This window comes from Trachemys scripta, chromosome 1 (assembly GCF_013100865.1).
Source record: "Trachemys scripta elegans isolate TJP31775 chromosome 1, CAS_Tse_1.0, whole genome shotgun sequence".
NCBI classification, from domain to species: domain Eukaryota; kingdom Metazoa; phylum Chordata; order Testudines; family Emydidae; genus Trachemys; species Trachemys scripta.
In genome coordinates, this window is record NC_048298.1 from 183,211,314 (window position 1) to 183,227,994 (window position 16,681).

Below are 16,681 nucleotides of genomic sequence, written 5' to 3' on the forward strand. Positions count from 1 at the left end.
ATAGAAAAGGAAGAAAGGGGTGTGGAGGCAAGAATACACCACACTTAGATCAGTGAATGTAATTTAATTTATGTTCCTGTAACTTCTTATATTTCCATGACAGATGTGTTAGATCTCTAATTTTGGGTGAAAGGGATAGGATGGCTGGTTATTTTGGGCACTTATTACATTACTATTACTAGCTAATGACCCTGGATTATGCAGTTAAATATTAGAGTTGTCTTGGTTGCTAGCTATATTTTGTATCATTAGCTCTGGCCAGTTTTATCTTTTTCCTCCCCCAAACAATTCTAACACATGCCTGGAGTGAATGTGGTCTAGGATTGTCCCTTTTCTGTGCCATGGATGCCTTTTCACTTCCCTTCGTCTATGTGTATTGTAGTAGACCCCTAGTTGAGGGTATGCTTATGCCCTGACTTACACGTTAGTTCACTCTCTCTTTTTCTACCACCTCACCCCCGTCCCCACCAAAAAAAAAAAAAAAAAAAGAAAAAAGGCTGCCTGCTTACACAAACCTTTTATGTGGTATAAACATTCGGGTGAACTGGAGATGGGGGATTTCCATGCTTTTATTAGTGTTCATCCTCATCGCTGGATACTGCTAAACCACCCTTGACATAGATGATTTCTGGCACATTAAGAGAGTGCAGAGAAGCAACACTTAGCAACTAAAACAGTTTGCCCAGGGAATATAGGAATTCCCATATTGGATCAGTTGAGTAGTCCATGTAATCCATTTTTCTGGCTCCAATAATGGCCAGTACCAGCTACTTCAGAGGAAGAAACTCTGCAAGCACATATTTATGGGATAATCTGTCCTTAGGGAAAGTTTCCTTCTAATTTCCCATAGTTAGAGGAAGGTGTATGTGCCAAAGCATCTGGGTTTATATCCCTCCCACAGACCTTGATTATTTTTTTTAAAAATTGCTGTTATAAGTTCTGGATATTCTTAGTAGCCATATGAGGCTTAGCCAGTGCCTACTCTGCAATAAAACACCTGCACCTGGCCCGTGTCAGCTGACTCAGGCTTGGGCTTCAGGGCTCTGAAATTGCACTGTAATCATTTGGGCTGGATTCCAAATTCAGGGACCCACTCCCTGATGTGGGGTCCTGAAGTTTGGGCTCCAGCCCCAACCTGAACATGTGTGCTACAATTTCATAGTCCTGCAGCCTGAGTCAGTTGACACAGGTCAGCTGCAGGTGTTATATTGCAGTGTGGACATACTCTAAATGTCTGATCCTCTTAGTCTCAGTGATGACAATGTGTTACACAGACTAACTGTGTTGTGTGGTTTTGTTTTTTTAATCTATTTCCTTTGATTAGTTTTGCATGTCACCTTTCAATTTCATGGAACGTTTTCTTAGTCTTGTAATACAAGAAGGGGAGAATAGAAGCCCTTAAATTACCTTCTCTATGCTGTTCTTTATTTTATATGCTTTTATCATGGTCCCACTTATTCATCTCCTTTAAGATAGTCCCAAACTTTTCAATCTTTCTTCATAAGAGAGTTTCCTTGCTCCTAATCATTCCTGTCACTTATCTCTGAACCCCCTCGTACTTCAGTTTCCTTTTTAAAATGTGACCATTACTGCAGTGTTTCAGATGAGGCCACACTATTGAGTTATAGAATGGCAATATAATTTCTATATTAATTTCCATCCTATTCCTTATGCATCCTAACATCTTGTTTGCTTTCTTTGACTGCTGTTGTACATTGAGCAGAGGACTTCATTGATACCTGTGGATGTTCCTAAAAATGCTGTGTAACCCAAACCCACCAACCTCCTATTCTGACGATTGCTCAATTTACCCAATTTAGGCCTTATTCTCCACTCACTTGCACCTTGTGTAATTATTTGCACTTGTGCAAAAAGGTTGTAAAACACTACCAAATCAGAGTGGTATGCTGGCTTCATTTAATCCCAAAAGACTCTTCAGCTTGTCCTGCCATGCTGGTCAGTGCTCAGATGTGCTAGAACTACGCAGCTGAAGCATGCTGTAAGTGGCATGACCACAGGCTCTGCCTTTATAGCTTAAAAACCAGATTGTTACTGGTCCTTGTTCGAATATCCTCCCCAAGCAGGAGCCAGCTCATTGCAATCCCTGCACTCTGTTAGTTCCCCCTGAGATGAGAACATGGGCAATGTCCCCACCTTCCTCCCAAACTGTAAGCCTCAAGCGGGTGCAGAATTTTCCCCTCACGTGTGGCCCCCTTGGCCTGACTGGAGCTGCCCCCCCCCCCCAAATATAGAAGTCAAACTACGCCTATGGGTAAAGCAGCCCCAAAATGTTGAATGAGGAGGTAGGACTGTGGTCCTGCCACCAGCCAGCAGACGTGCGTGCATGCTACATCTTCCTAAGGGGTGGCACATGCCCCTGTAAGTCACATATCCAGCGGCATAATCCTTCCTCATCCTCACACAGGAGAGGGTGGGGGGGGAGCGACTCTGCACCACTCCCATGAAGGGACAATGCCTACAAGGTACATTCCACCCCAATATCTGATGTTTTTTTATTTGTTAGAAATAAGCTAGCAGAATTTGCTTGTATTTATTATTCAGAATGAATTAAATAAAAAGGCACCTTTGCTCGCCACAAAAAGAGCCTTTACTGTGCAACGGGGGGGGGGGGATTTCATTAAGGCTCTGCCAGTTTCTTTAATTTGCATGTCTTACAGTTTCTTAAAACTGTAAGACATGCATTTCATTACATTTTTACCATGTAAATCATGCTTTTCATAGAAAAAACAAAGTGGACATTGAAAAAGGAAACTATAGATTCCCTCATAGCCTCAAGTGTCTTAGCAACGGCATTAGAAAATGCTTTATCAATTATGTTAATTTTTAACCACAGTGTAGCTGCTAAAAGAAAGCATAGATTAAAAAAATGCTAGAGCTATTTATTAAGCATCCATAACTAAGGCTAGATGGTGCAAGAGCTTATTGTGGTATCCTTCAAACTCTGAAAGCTTAGTTCAAATCCAGGGTTAGGTCACAAGCAAAAATTAGTAGGTGGTCTCAGCCTTTTGTGGGCATTGTAAACCACACCATTCATAACATTTAGCAGTTCCCTGGTATTCTAATCTTAGGCCTTTGTAACAGGCTGATAGTGTTTGCCTGAAACATTACCCCACTCTGTTAACAGGTGTTGATACTGACAATAAAAGAAAAAGTAAGTTCTGCTGACTCAGAGGCAGGCGATTCTTTATACTACTTAAATATAAGAGAGGTGCAATTGGCTTTCTAGGAAAGAGGATCTAAGGTGTGGGCTGAGCAGTGAGGGAAGGAGCATTAGACACACACTGTTTGTGGAGAAGGTTTGAGGTGATCTTGATTATCTGTTTTTTTTTATTACTTATTATTTAATAAAGCCAAACCCAGGAAGGGGTTATAGTCTCTTGGCTGTGTTTGTAAAGCAAGTTGGAAAAAGTGCTTGCTCAGAGTCTCTTTTGATCCAGGTTTTGCAATTCAGGACTGATATTGATTTACAGATTTGTGCAAGTTTTTATAGTGTCTGCCTGCACGTCCCCTGGCTTGAGGCCAGCTAAGTATTGTTGGTGTCTGACTTTCATAAGTACTAATATTTTTTTCCCTAAAATTTGTCATGGATTTAAAATCCTTTACCTGCTGGTGCTGAAAAGCAGTGAAATTAGATTCTGGTTACTGATTGCTTACTTTATTCTATCTCTGTTTAGTGTAACTGCATAACTATAAGGAAAGTAATGAAGAATAAATCTGAAGTAATTTACCTGGAATATTCATAAATTAGGAAGTGGTAGCTTGAAAAAGCTCAAGCCTTCAGTCCAGCATTGCACCCAATGGAATAAGTGGGAAGACATTCTGAGGAAGACCTCAGCTGGCCCCAAGTGATGAAAATCATGGAAAGGAAGTTTCATGTCACTAAATTATTAATACAGTTAAATTAATACAAACTGATTCCTCTTAAATTTGTTTAGCTATTACTCATTTGCACTTGATCCTTAGGCAGGCAAAATTCCTGTTGATAGCAGCCTAGTAAGAAATATTCGCTTCAACTCAAATTTGGCATTTAAAAAAATAGTTGTTCCAGTCAGAATAAGAAAAGAGTAATGAATTAATCAATAACATTCTGCTTTTTAACAAAGAATATGACCTGGTTAGCAAGGGGAAGTTATTCCATATTATGCTATAAGATTTTCCTGTATGAATAAATTGAGGTACCTTAAAAGGATGCTGAGGGAAGAACAAAGAGAAAGAAGACAATGGCCCCAGATAAGGACACCGAGTACAGACTTGTCCCCCCCACTCCAAGTTGCTAGCATTGTTTTGCCCAGACTGGGAGCTAACTGCTCACAGGGCTATAAATGCTTAAAAAGTTACTTAATCTGTGAGAAGCAGGATGATGACAAGGACAAGGCAGCTTTCAAAGGAAACTCTTCCTGAAGCAAGGGGTTGAACTGGTTGGTGAGTTAAGGGAACAGACTATGCCAGCCAGCCCCTAGTTGGACTTTGAATGTGTCTTAGGCCATGTCTGCACTACAGAGTTAAGTAGATTTAAGTTTCATCGACGATCATAAACTGCTGTAATTACATTGCTTGTGCGTGTTCACACAACGCTCTTTCTGTCGGCGGAGAACATCCACAGTTGGTGCTCTGGCACTGAGAGAGAGAGCAGTGCACCGTGGGTAGCTAGCCCACTGTGCAAATCGCCAACTTCTCCCACTAGGAGTTCTGGGAATGGATCACAATGCATCATAGGGGTGGGATCACCGCCCCATGATGCAGTTTTCTCAGTTCCATGATTCCAAGGACTTCTGACTGTATTTCACGCTGTTTTTCAACTGCATCTGTAAACTTTGCATCCGCCATTTCTGCCTGAAAGCATGGATCCTACACTGATCACCTGACTTGTGATGAGCTTTGTGAACACAAAGAGGCTGATCCTGCAGTATTTCATGAGCTGTGAATCTGAACAGGAATCCGTGGTGCCTGCCCTGCTGTGTACCATGGAAAGAAACAATTCAAAATTGATGTTGGCATTCATTGAGCAGCTGCATCCAGTGGACTATCACTATTGGGCTCGGGAAACAAGCACCGAGTGATTGGATTGGATTGTGATGCAGATATGGGATGATGAGCAGTGGCTGTATAACTTTCATATGCGCAAAGCCACCTTCCTTGAACTCTGTGTGGAGCTTTCAAGGACATGAAAATGAGAGCTGCCCTAACGGTGGAAAAGCATGTGTTGATCACTGTGTTGAAGCTGACAACTCCAGACTGCTACCAGTCAGTTGCCAATCAGTTTGGAGCTGGGAAGTGTGCAGAGCCATTAATCACCTTCTGCTATGAAGGACTGTGACTCTGAGCAATGTGTAGGAAATAGTGGGTGGCTTTGCAGCAATGGGATTTCCTAACTGCGGTGAGGCGATAGATGGCACACATATCCCTGTTTTGGCCCTAGACCATCTTGCGATGGAGTATATCAAGAGAAACGGCTATTTCTCTATGATATTGCAAGTGTTGGTGGATCACCAGGGTCGTTTCACTGACATGAGTGCAGGGCGGTCAGGGAAGGTGTGTGACGCATGCATCTTCAGGAACACTAGACTGTATAGAAAGCTGCATGCAGAGACTTTCTTTCAAGACAAAAAGATTCCAATAGGGAATGTGAAAATGCCCATAGTGATCCTGGGAGACCCAGCCTACCCCTTACTCTCATGGCTCATGAAACCATACACCACAGCTGTTAGGAGTGCTTCAACAACTAACTCAGCAAGTGCAGAATAACCAAGAATGTCCATTTGGCAGATGGAAGGGTCACTGGCGCTGCCTTTTTGGCAGGTTAGACCCCAACAAGGAAACTATTTCCAGGGTCATAGCAGCCTGCTGTGCTCTGCATAATATTTGTGAAACCATGGGGGAAAAGTTTGCCCGGGGTGGAACTCTGAGGTGGATCACCTGGTGGCTGATTTTGAGGAGTCAGACACCAGGACTATTAGAGGGGCTCAGCGGGGGGCTATTCGAATCAGGGAGACTTTGAAGCAGCATTTTGACAATGAGCCCCAGCAATGTGTCTTTCAGTAATGAATTGAGCCAAGCATTGTTTACTTGCCACATTGAATGACCCCTTTAATGATTCCTGCATGAGCATTAATTGTAGTCTGCAAATGTGGCGATTACTACTGTGTATGAATTTCTGTTGCAACCACCTTGCATAGGTCACAAATAAAGAAACACTGAATTTGTAAGACTAAATTTTTATTAAACTGCAATGCCCAGATTAACATTTCTTATAAGGGACATGACAGTGAGCGGCACTCTCTGAAGTGAGTATCTCACAGCTGGGTGTAAGTCCAGATTTCGTTATGGGAGATGTCCCTGCAGGTGGAGTGCCAGGGGTACCGTGGCAGGCCAGGAAGTGCAAGGAATGTATGGGGGGAGTTTGGGAAGAGCATGGAAGGCAGGGAATTGAGCACTACAGTGCAGTCAGGGACCCAAGCATCTCTGTTTGGTCCTCCGTGAGCTTTATTATCTGCTCCTGACCCTGTATTATCCGCTCCTGGCCCTGGCCCCTCTCCTGGCTATTAATTCCTAGCTTTTTGTTTGTCTCTCGCCATGCTCTGTGCTCACTATCAGCCTGATCTGACAATTGCAGCACTTCATGAAACATGTCCTCCTTACTCCTCCTCATTTGCTTCCTTATCTGATGGAGGTGTTCCACTGGTGTGTAGGAGCTGGCCCTCAAGCACACATCTGCAGAAGCAAAAGAAACAGTACACAGAGTCAGTATTGTGTGTGCACTCACTGTCTTTGAGAAAGAGGTGTATGTAACTTTCATTATTAATTTTCCTTGACAAGCACGCACTAAACAGAGCACTAAACATGGTGAGTTTGGCCGGGGGGATGTGGGGAGGGGATGGTGGAAATGGTCTGGGTGGTTTCAGAAGGGGATCAGTACAAGCGTCTAAGGATAGTATTTTGAATACTGGCACCGTTTTCCACAGGCGGGGGCAACTGAAGCTGAAATCACACTACTGAGGGTAACCAAAGATGCAGGGGTGTATTTCCTGCATGCGTGCGGTTTCCAACAGGTTCTATATGCTGCTACCTGTGTGCTGCTTTGGTGCCTCCAGAAGTAATTGCCAATTGGTGCAGCAAAGTTTCCTACAACAGGGGAAGAAACAAAGCAGTTCTGCCAAGGAACCTTCGGCAAAGGATTGTAGCGTATCTGCAGGAAAGTTTCCTAGAGATCACTATGGAGGATTCTCAGGAGAACTTGGTGTGCATTAACAAACTTTTCCGCAGCACCCCCACTGCATAGCTGCACAGGGGAGCAAGAAGCAGATGAAACAATACCAAGTGTTGTTAATTTCAATCTCTTCTCCCATGTGCACCATGTAACAAAATAAAGGACACCTCTAGCTCATATAACCATGCACTATCAAAGCAAAATGAATACTTACCGGAGCTCCCCTCTTTTGCTTCAGGCACACTAGAGCCGGACTGCTGTGACTGGCTAGATCCCTCTGGAGTCAAAAAGAGGTCTTGGCTCACCTCGCCATGCCACAGGACAAGCCTGTTGCTTGTTCCACATCATCCTCCAACTTGACCTCCTCGTCCACCCCTTACTCTTTGAGAATGACTCCACTGGCCACAGCCTCCAGTCCCCTCAAAGTATCCATGGGGCTCTTGGTGGTGAAGGTGGGGTTGCTGCCGAGGATGGCGAGCAGCTCCTTGTAGAAGTGGCATGTTTTTGGCACCGCACCAGAGTGACGGTCGACCTCCCTTGCCTTCTGGTACATCTGCCTCAGCTCCTTGATCTTAGCATGGCACTGCTGCATACCCCTTTCGTGCCCCTTCCCATCCATGCCACAGGCAATCTGCTCGTAGGTGTCAAAGTTCCTATGTCTGGATCGGAGCTGCAACTACACAGCCTCCTCTCCTCACAGACCCAACCAATCCAGCAACTCCTGTGTACTCCAGATGGGAGCATGTTTGCTGCGGAAAGCCGGCATAGTTGGCTGGGAAGATGTGATGTGAGCTGTCCATGCCAAGCAAACAGGAAGTGGAATTTCAAAAATTCCCAGGGCTTTAAAGGGGGAGGAGTGCAGGCCTCTGTATCTGGCTGTAGGGCAGCAGAGTAAAAACTGCTTACCAAAGCGGTCATGATGGGCATTGTGGGACACCACCTGGAGTCCCCTTAGGGCGACATAAACAAGCACAGTGTCTACACTGACAATGTGTCACTCTAACTTTGTCTCAAAAAGCTCTGTGCCGCTCATCAAGATGGTTTTATTATGTCGGTGTAGCAGGAGAATTAAATTGGTGGGAGGAGAATTGTGTGTACACCTCCACTGTTTTGTCAATGAAGACTGACTTTTGTTGACAAAATTGTGTAGTGTAGACAAAGCCTTAGTAATGTCATACAGTAGAATCTTATAACTTTACATACAATGTTTCCATACATATTTTACCAGTACAATAATGATCAGCAAATTATGACTTTTCAAATTATGCCTCTTCAAAGCCATACTTGTTGTACAAAATTTATCATAGTCCTGTAAAAGGGTTGAACATTGGGGTACAGACCATCACACCTCCTCCTTACAAAGCTGTGGCTAACCCAGAGGCAGTTGGTCAGGGCCCTCTTTCCTGGACAGGGCATCTGCTGCCATGTTGTCTTTTCTCTTTATGTGCACAATTTCCGTATCAAAATCCTGAAGAGGCTCCAGTGTAGAAGCTTGGAATTTGAGCCTTTAGGTTTGTTTAGCCTAATCAATGACTAATGATCTGTTAAGACCCTGAATTTTCTATTGAACAGGTAGGGCCTGTTCTTTTGAACAGGATAGTAGCTTAACTGCCCACACTATAGCATAGCATTCCTTTTCTATGACAGACTAATTCTATTCAGTTGATGTACATGTTTTGCTTAAGAAAGCAATTGCGTATTTCATGTTATTCTCCCCTGTTTGCATCAGCACAGCACCCAGACCAACGTCTGCATCTTTACGCAGTTTAAGCATTTTGTCAAAATCAGGGCTAGCTAGAACAGACTTTTCAGACAAAATGTTCTTTACCTTATCAAATCCTTCCTGGCATGCTTTCATCCAACCGACTTTGTTTAGCTTGGTCTTTTTACATAAATCTGTGATGGCAGAGACAATGTCACCAGACCCACACACAAACCGCCTGTAATAGTTTACCAGACCTAGAAAGACTGGATTTATTTTTTGGTTTGGAATATATGCCAATTTACAATAGCTTCAACTTTCAAAGCATAGGGATGTTTGACCTTCCCCTACCCAGTGTCCCAAATAAGGAACTCTGGCTACTTCAGTTTTACAGAGGCTTTTAAAGTTAGACCTGCCTCTTTGAGTTTTGACAGCACAGTTCCCAAGTGTTCTTTGTGATCAGCCCAAGTGTTACTAAATACTGTAGTGTCATCCACACATGCTCTTGCAAAGGTCTGTAGACCATTTAATGCTGATACCAGCCTCTGGAAGGTGGCTCCAGCATTAATTAAATCAAATGGTAACACTGTGAACTCCTAGAGTCCTATATCAGTGATGAAAGCAGATTTTTTTCTGTGCATCCTCATCCAAAGGGATTTGCCAATAACCTTGAGTTAAATCAAAAGAATTGAGATATTTAGCTTTGCTTAAAATGTCCAGTGTATCATCAGTTCTAGGCATGGGATATACATCTGGTACTGTAACAGCATTAAGTTTTCTATAATCAACACAAAACCTTATAGTGTTGTCTTTCCTAGGGACCAAGACCACAGGTGATGTCCAAAAGCGTACCCTGGGTAATGGCACTTACATACTTCAACTTTTATCTTCCTGTTTTCTTAATCCTCAGAAAGGAGCTGATTGCCAGACTGGAACAGGCAGAAAAGGAGAGCATGGATGCTGCTCAGCTGACTAAGGAATATGCAGAACTGACAGAGGAGAATCGGACATTGAAACTGGCTCAGACGCAGTGTGCAGAGCAACTGGAAAAGCTTAGAATACAATACCAAAAGAGACAGTGCTCTTCATAACTCTCAACTAGCCAATAAGAGGCAGTCAAATCCAGTCTTTGTTTTGTGCTGGCCAAGAGGTTTTAAAAAAAGGTTCTGTTGTAACACTTCACTAGAAATACAGAATATATAAAAGTCTATATTTGATTTAATGCTTGCCAGCCGGTAGCTTAATATAATGGATATTTTATTTCAAGTAACATAATTGAAGCTAATCTAGCCCCATTGTATGTTCTAGTAGATCAGATTTCTTTTCTAAAGATATTTCTTCCAATTTAAGAAGATATGGACACACTAGAAACTGATATAAATAGTCTCTATGTTGGGAGTTGGACCATACTAAGTCGTACAGCAGGGGCAGTTTTAATATATGGAACACTGGAACACACTCATGTGCTTCTATTTTAGTTTAGTTTCCTTTTTTGTTTTTATTTTTGTCATGCCTAAAATGTTTGGAAATTGTCCTAAATCTAATCGGGCTATGGCTCAAGATTATGTTCCAAGTATCTGGCATGTTGATAATGTCAACTTTAGGTTGTTTTATAAATTCTAAAAGATTGCACATTTTTAAAAAAAAGTACTTTCGTTAAAATAGCACTAACTGATCATGTTAATCAAAGAATTATATTGCCAGTAATCATTTTCAAGTTATTAAATTGTGAAGAAACAGATAAGAAAGTTTTCTTTCCACTGCCATATACTTGGCTAGAAATTCTTTTCTTTTTAAAATTCATTTGTACTTCTTGGCATGCAAGAAATGGAAAAGTAATGTATGGACACTACAGTGGTGAATAAATAAGAATTTATGGTTGCTAATGGAGAATACTTCAGTAAAAGTACCATATATTTTGTTTTTATTTTGTAGGCTGTTTTGGAACAGAAATGACTGAGGGTAGATACTAAGCAGTTCAGTGATATATGAATAACTGAGAGTTAAAATGTCTGTTTTTCCTTGCTCTACTTATCACTGTATTTTCCTAAATCAATTGAAAATCCTTTGTTATACTTCCATTTCTATTCATACAGTATTTTTTTCATTAAAAGTGGATATACAAAAAAAGCTATTTTGTGCCCTTCACTTCCTTAATCTTCCCCATATTTTAAACTCTGCTCAACTGGAAGTATGTTACACTTTTGTGAGGTTAGAATTAAATACACAGATTTGATGATGAGGTTACACTTTTAAAATTAAAAATGTTAGGAATTGCAAAAGGTAAGATATTCACTGTAACCTTTAACTTTGACCCCATTCTTCTTGTAGGACCCAAGATTTATACTAAATTAACCTAGGCAACTCTCACTGAAGTTATTTAGCACCAAATTTTACCCCAGCTAGTGCAGCACAGAGGCCTAAAGGAGCCCAAGGTGCCCCCTTACATCTCTCTGCTGGCTAACAACATCAGGTAGCATCACAGACTTGAAAGTAGGTTCCATAAGGCTGCTGCTTACTTCCTCATGGAGTATGGGGACAGGACGGGGTGGGGAACAGGCAGAATCTCAGCTCCAATCTCCCCAGCTCACAGGGCAGCATATCTTGTACTGGGTCTATACCTGGGGCAGTTTACTCTCTTCCCATAGCAGTAGGAAAACAAGAAGGGGAATGGTGTCTGAGTCACAATCTTTTTTCCTGGGATGCTTAACGGACATGTAATAATGTGCTGCCCCTTTTTTAGGGCAGATCATTATCTCACAGTGTAGTCCTTGTGTGTACAAATTTGAAAGCAAAACTGGATCCATACATTTGAACAGCATAATGAATAATATAAAATACTTAAGATATGGAATGCGGGCAAGATAAGAACTTTGAGACAAATTCTATGCTGACATACACTCTGTGTAATCTTGTTGTCTTCAGTGGGATTGCACTGAATGCATGACAAATATTGTAAATTCTCAGTTTCCTCCTCTCTATGGTATTGGAGTACTGTGGTCTCGCCACCTGCAATAAATCTGGAATTCTTTAGATAAGGTTCTTATTCAAAGCCCATTGACATCAATGGAAACTCCCTTTGACTTCAATTAATTTGGGATCTTTTATTCCACTGATCCGGTCTTTTTCCATTTAGCCAAACGCTGTTTTTCCCCTCCTTTATATTGTTAATTAGAATGCACAATCAAAAATAGCTCACTTTAATTTACATATATGTGCTAACATGAACGCACATGTTTTTGAGAATAGCAGCTCAAAGACATTTCATCACCAGCAAAATGAGTAAAACCAAAATGGAGGTAGCTGAAAAAGAAATAAATAATCAAGAAAATACCAAATAAGAGAAAAAAAACTAAAGGATCTGACAAGTGAACAAAATTACATCCACTGAACTTTGCAAATCCATTTGTAGGAAAATGAAACTGTAGAAAACAGGATAACCAAGAGGCTACTCACAGTGTGTAAAGTATGGTTCAGTCAGATTAGCCTTCTGAAAAGAAACTGTTTGTTTTTCTACCAATGGGTATTTTAAAAAAATATTAAAGCATGAAATAATAAACTTTTACATAATCAGAGTAACTATTGTGACAGGGTCAGGCCAGCTGGCTACAGGAGAGTGATCCTGTTGGTATCCAGGAAGTGGGTGGGCAAAGCCCGCCCACTGCTAAAGGATCCCCCCCAGCCTAAGGGGTGGGGGTCCACAGGACTTGGAGACCAAAAAATTACGGGGGACAACTAACAAAAGAACAGGGACAGGAGTGAGGTCAAAGGGTCAAACGAAGCGAATCAGACGGGGACACCGAGCAGAGAACCTCGGACAGCGCCCACTGCTCCTCAAAGGCGTCAAGGGAGCCAGTGGATGCCACCCAGAGGAATTCTGCCCGGATACGTGAACGGACGGAGGATCGGAAATAGGCCCCAAAGTCACAGGAGACTCCATCGGCCAACCTCCTCACTCTGGTTTTATAGATGGCTATTACAGGAGAGTGATAGAAGGCAGATATATTAGTCTCAGGTTAAGTAGGTCCCTTTTCCCTGGGTAAGGTAACAGGGAAGGTTCCAGAACAATCAGGAACTTTCTGGAAACAATTAAAGCAGACAGGCTGATTAGAACACCTGCAGCCAATCAAGAAGCTGCTAGAATCAATTAAGGCAAGCTAATCGGGGCACCTGGGTTTTAAAAAGGAGCTCACTTCAGTTTGTGGTGGGAGTGTGAGGAGCTGGGAGCAAAAGGCGCAAGGAGCTGAGAGGGTGTGCTGCTGGAGGACTGAGGAGTACAAGCGTTATCAGACACTAGGAGGAAGGTCCTATGGTGAGGATAAAGAAGGTGTTTGGAGGAGGCCATGGGGAAGTAGCCCAGGGAGTTGTAGCTGTCATGCAGCTATTACAGGAGGCACTATAGACCACTTCAATCCACAGGGACCTGGGCTGGAACCCGGAGTAGAGGGCGGGCCTGGGTTCCCCCCAAACCTCCCAACTCCTGATCAGATACAGGAGGAGTTGACCTGGACTGTGGGTTCTACCAGAGGGGAAGATATCTGAGGCGAACAAATCCGCCAATAAGTGCAGAACCCACCAAAATAGAGGAGGAACTTTGTCACACTATGTAGTCTTGACACCCTGGGTTTTTCTTAAAGCAACAACACTGCTAAATGATTTAATACCAATTACATTTTATATGAAAAGATTTGCTCATGATTTGTGCTCTTTTCCTCTACTATTTAGAGGTTTATGACTGAACTATTCTACTAAAAAAAAATGTAATACTATATACAAAAGAAGATTTTAGGCAATTATGTTAAAGGTGATTTTATATTGTATTTCATCTCAGAAATTTTGAATGCCAAGTTCTGTCTCTCTGAGTGTACATACCCAGCTGCCAGTGAGATCTTTAACTTTATGAACTTTGCCTACCTCTAACAATTGCAGTTTTCATATGGAAAGAGATTAGAGTGATCTAATTTTGGCACCAATGCAGCAGCGGTCTTTTTTAGTGGATCCCAATAGGTTATTCAGTCTGAAGATATTAAACATATCAGTGCAGTAACATAAATGCAGTTATTTCAGGTCAGGTCACTAGAGAATGGTGGGAGAAGAAAAATGTGCTAAAAAAAATCTAAGTTTTTCATTTCCAATTACTATTTACTTCTTTACAAACATACCTAATGCTGAACAAGCTTACTTAAGTATTCCAGTTAGCAAGGATATGACTCATGCAGTCCTGAAACTGCCAAATGCTAGGGTGATTTTATAGATTTAAAAAAAAAAAAAAAAAAGGCTGGAAAAGAAGAAGCTGCAATTTTTCAGAATTGTTTCCTTTTCCTGGAACATGTTACTATTCCAGCTCTCTTGTGAATTTATGATCTTTGGAAAATTCCTAGAATTGATGCTTTTAAAAATGTGGCTTATTACAGGCTAGTTCTTAATGAAAGATGGAGATTGTTACAAACAGGCATAGGTAAGGCAGATAAGTTCTTTCCTATACAGTTGTGCTGCGGTTCCGTGGCATGAACCTTTATGCTAATATCACATCAGCCATGGAACCCAGTCTGAGCATGGAGCTGACCTATCTGAGGTTCTGGTGTAAGGTAAGTGCATTTTTTAAAAATCATATATACTACATGTTTTTCAAATAAAACATTTTTATACATAAACAAGATGTCAATGTTCTTTGTTGCTGAAGCTGTGCAATAGTTAAAATAGCATAATTACTAGATCCTACATATTAGAGAGACAAAGTGGGTGAGCACAGGTGCCAACTTTCTAATGTGCCGGAGGGTGCTTGACCCCCTGCCCTGCACCAGGTCCTGCCCCCACTCCACCTCTTCCTCCAAGGCCTTGCCCCCACTCCAGCCCCGGAGCACCTATGGAGTCAGCGCCTATGTAGGTGAGATATCTTCTATTGGACCAACTTCTGTTGGTGAGAGTGACAAGCTTTCAAGCTACACAGAGCTCAAAAGCTTGTCTCTCTCACTAACAGAAGTTGTTCCAATAAAAAGATATGACCCCGCCCACCTTGTCTCTTAATATCCTGGAACAGACATGGCTACAACAACACTGCATACAGATCCTACCTATGGCAGTTTGGTTTCACACTCCAGTGGGGCTCTCATTGATTTTATGTTATCAGAGTAGTGGAGTTAGGGAAATCATGGCAGTGTGGGAGCTGATTATCAAAGCCAGACTGGACATTGTGCTTGTTCTCTGAGAAGTTACTATTTAAATAGCATTGTGAGGTTTCACATCTGTTTTGGTGGCTCCTGCTCAACTTGTTCACTTTGCTACTAAAAAGTTGAGGGTGGGTGTTTCTAACTACCCACTCTGCAACTTATTTAAGGCAAGCTGTTTGTTTTTGTTTGTTTCCTGGCTTGCATTTCATCACCAGTAATAAAGTTTCTGTGGCCCAAATTCTGCCCTGTTATACTCAGGTAACTGTGTTGTAACTGCAATAGCCAGACCTAAACCGGACTTGTATGAAGTCCTCAAATTCCTCTGCTCCATCCACCGCAGAATCACATTCACAGAGTGGGATTTGACCCATAGAAATGCAAAATTATTTGACACCATATCTAGCCTTCTTCTCACTAGCAAATGATCATCAGTTGGCATATACTTTTCAAAGACTTCAGTTAAGTCCTAGAAGAGTCTTGTATCCTAACCCCTTTAGAGCAATGGTACAGGAAATCTTGAGAGGGTTTTGTATGTAACATTTATTTGAAGAACATAAAATTAAAAAAAGGGAAATGTGGATACTCCTGCAGAATGCAATGATAGAAACATTTGCTGAAAGAGTGTATTATTCCCTATTGAAAATCCGCCAACATCAGCCAGATGCAAAACAGAATTCTTTTTATCAAATTCTAGGCAGTGTTGCTAGATCAAGGTTGCCCAACACTTCCCAATAGAAGAGCCAGTTTTCAGTTGCTTCTAACTTTGCCAAACTTTCTGTTTTGGGCTGGAATTTCCATGCCAGGTGTCAACCTCAGGCTGATATTTAATTTCGAAATTTTCAGCCAAAATAGTTCAGTTGTTTTTTGAGAATGAGGCTAGGCAAAAATAGGCTTTTTGCCTATGTTAGATTCTGATAACATTTGGACAGCTCTAGCACCCCCAAGCTTTGGCACAGAGCCATTGAAATTTGGCAGGGAGGGTGGTGGCCTGTGTGTTTTGCTGTGTCCATGAAAATCCACCCCAATTTGGCCAAGTTATAAGCCTCTGAAAAAATCAGTTTGCACATGCTCAGTAGAAGCTTTTTAGATTTTGAACAGCTAAAATCTCCTTAGATAACATGCTGCTAGGATGACCAGACTGTGCATGCACCATCCCCACAGAGTGACTGAGCCTACTGCTTCCACTCCCGGGTTACAATACGTTATATATTAAAATATATAATATCCCCTGCTATTGTGTCCTGCAGAACCCCAACATCTTCAGCTCGTCGCCTGTTATGTACTTCTGTATCAGACATGGACTGGTCACAGAGTTTCCTTCTGTTCTAAGCAAGATAAACACCAGATGTGTTCATCATAAAATCCTTTAATACTCTGACAGGTATGGCTGATGCTTCTTTAAATAAGGTATTTTACACACAGTGCTACCTAGTGGCTGAACAGTATAATACGGGTTAGCATTCCATTCCATTCCCCGTTCCCCGTTAAGTACTATGTTCGTACCGTTTACACTATCACACTGGCTTTGAAGTTCAGTACCTATCAGTCTAGTAAGTATCCCTGAATCGTACTGGTTTTCTA

At 41.8% G+C, this 16,681-nt stretch overlaps 1 protein-coding gene across 7 annotated transcripts in view; it reads left to right on the plus strand.

Moving 5' to 3' along the window:
- The window catches only part of MAP3K7CL (MAP3K7 C-terminal like), a 77,193-nt gene extending 66,150 nt beyond the window's left edge, over window positions 1-11,043 (plus strand). For all 7 annotated transcript variants that reach the window (XM_034793414.1, XM_034793405.1, XM_034793423.1 and 4 more), the window contains one exon: window positions 9,841-11,043. In XM_034793414.1, the coding sequence (XP_034649305.1) occupies window positions 9,841-10,021 (181 nt within the window). In that variant the 3' untranslated portion in view covers window positions 10,022-11,043. The remainder of the gene's footprint in view (window positions 1-9,840) is intronic.
- The last annotated feature ends 5,638 nt before the right edge of the window (window positions 11,044-16,681 follow it).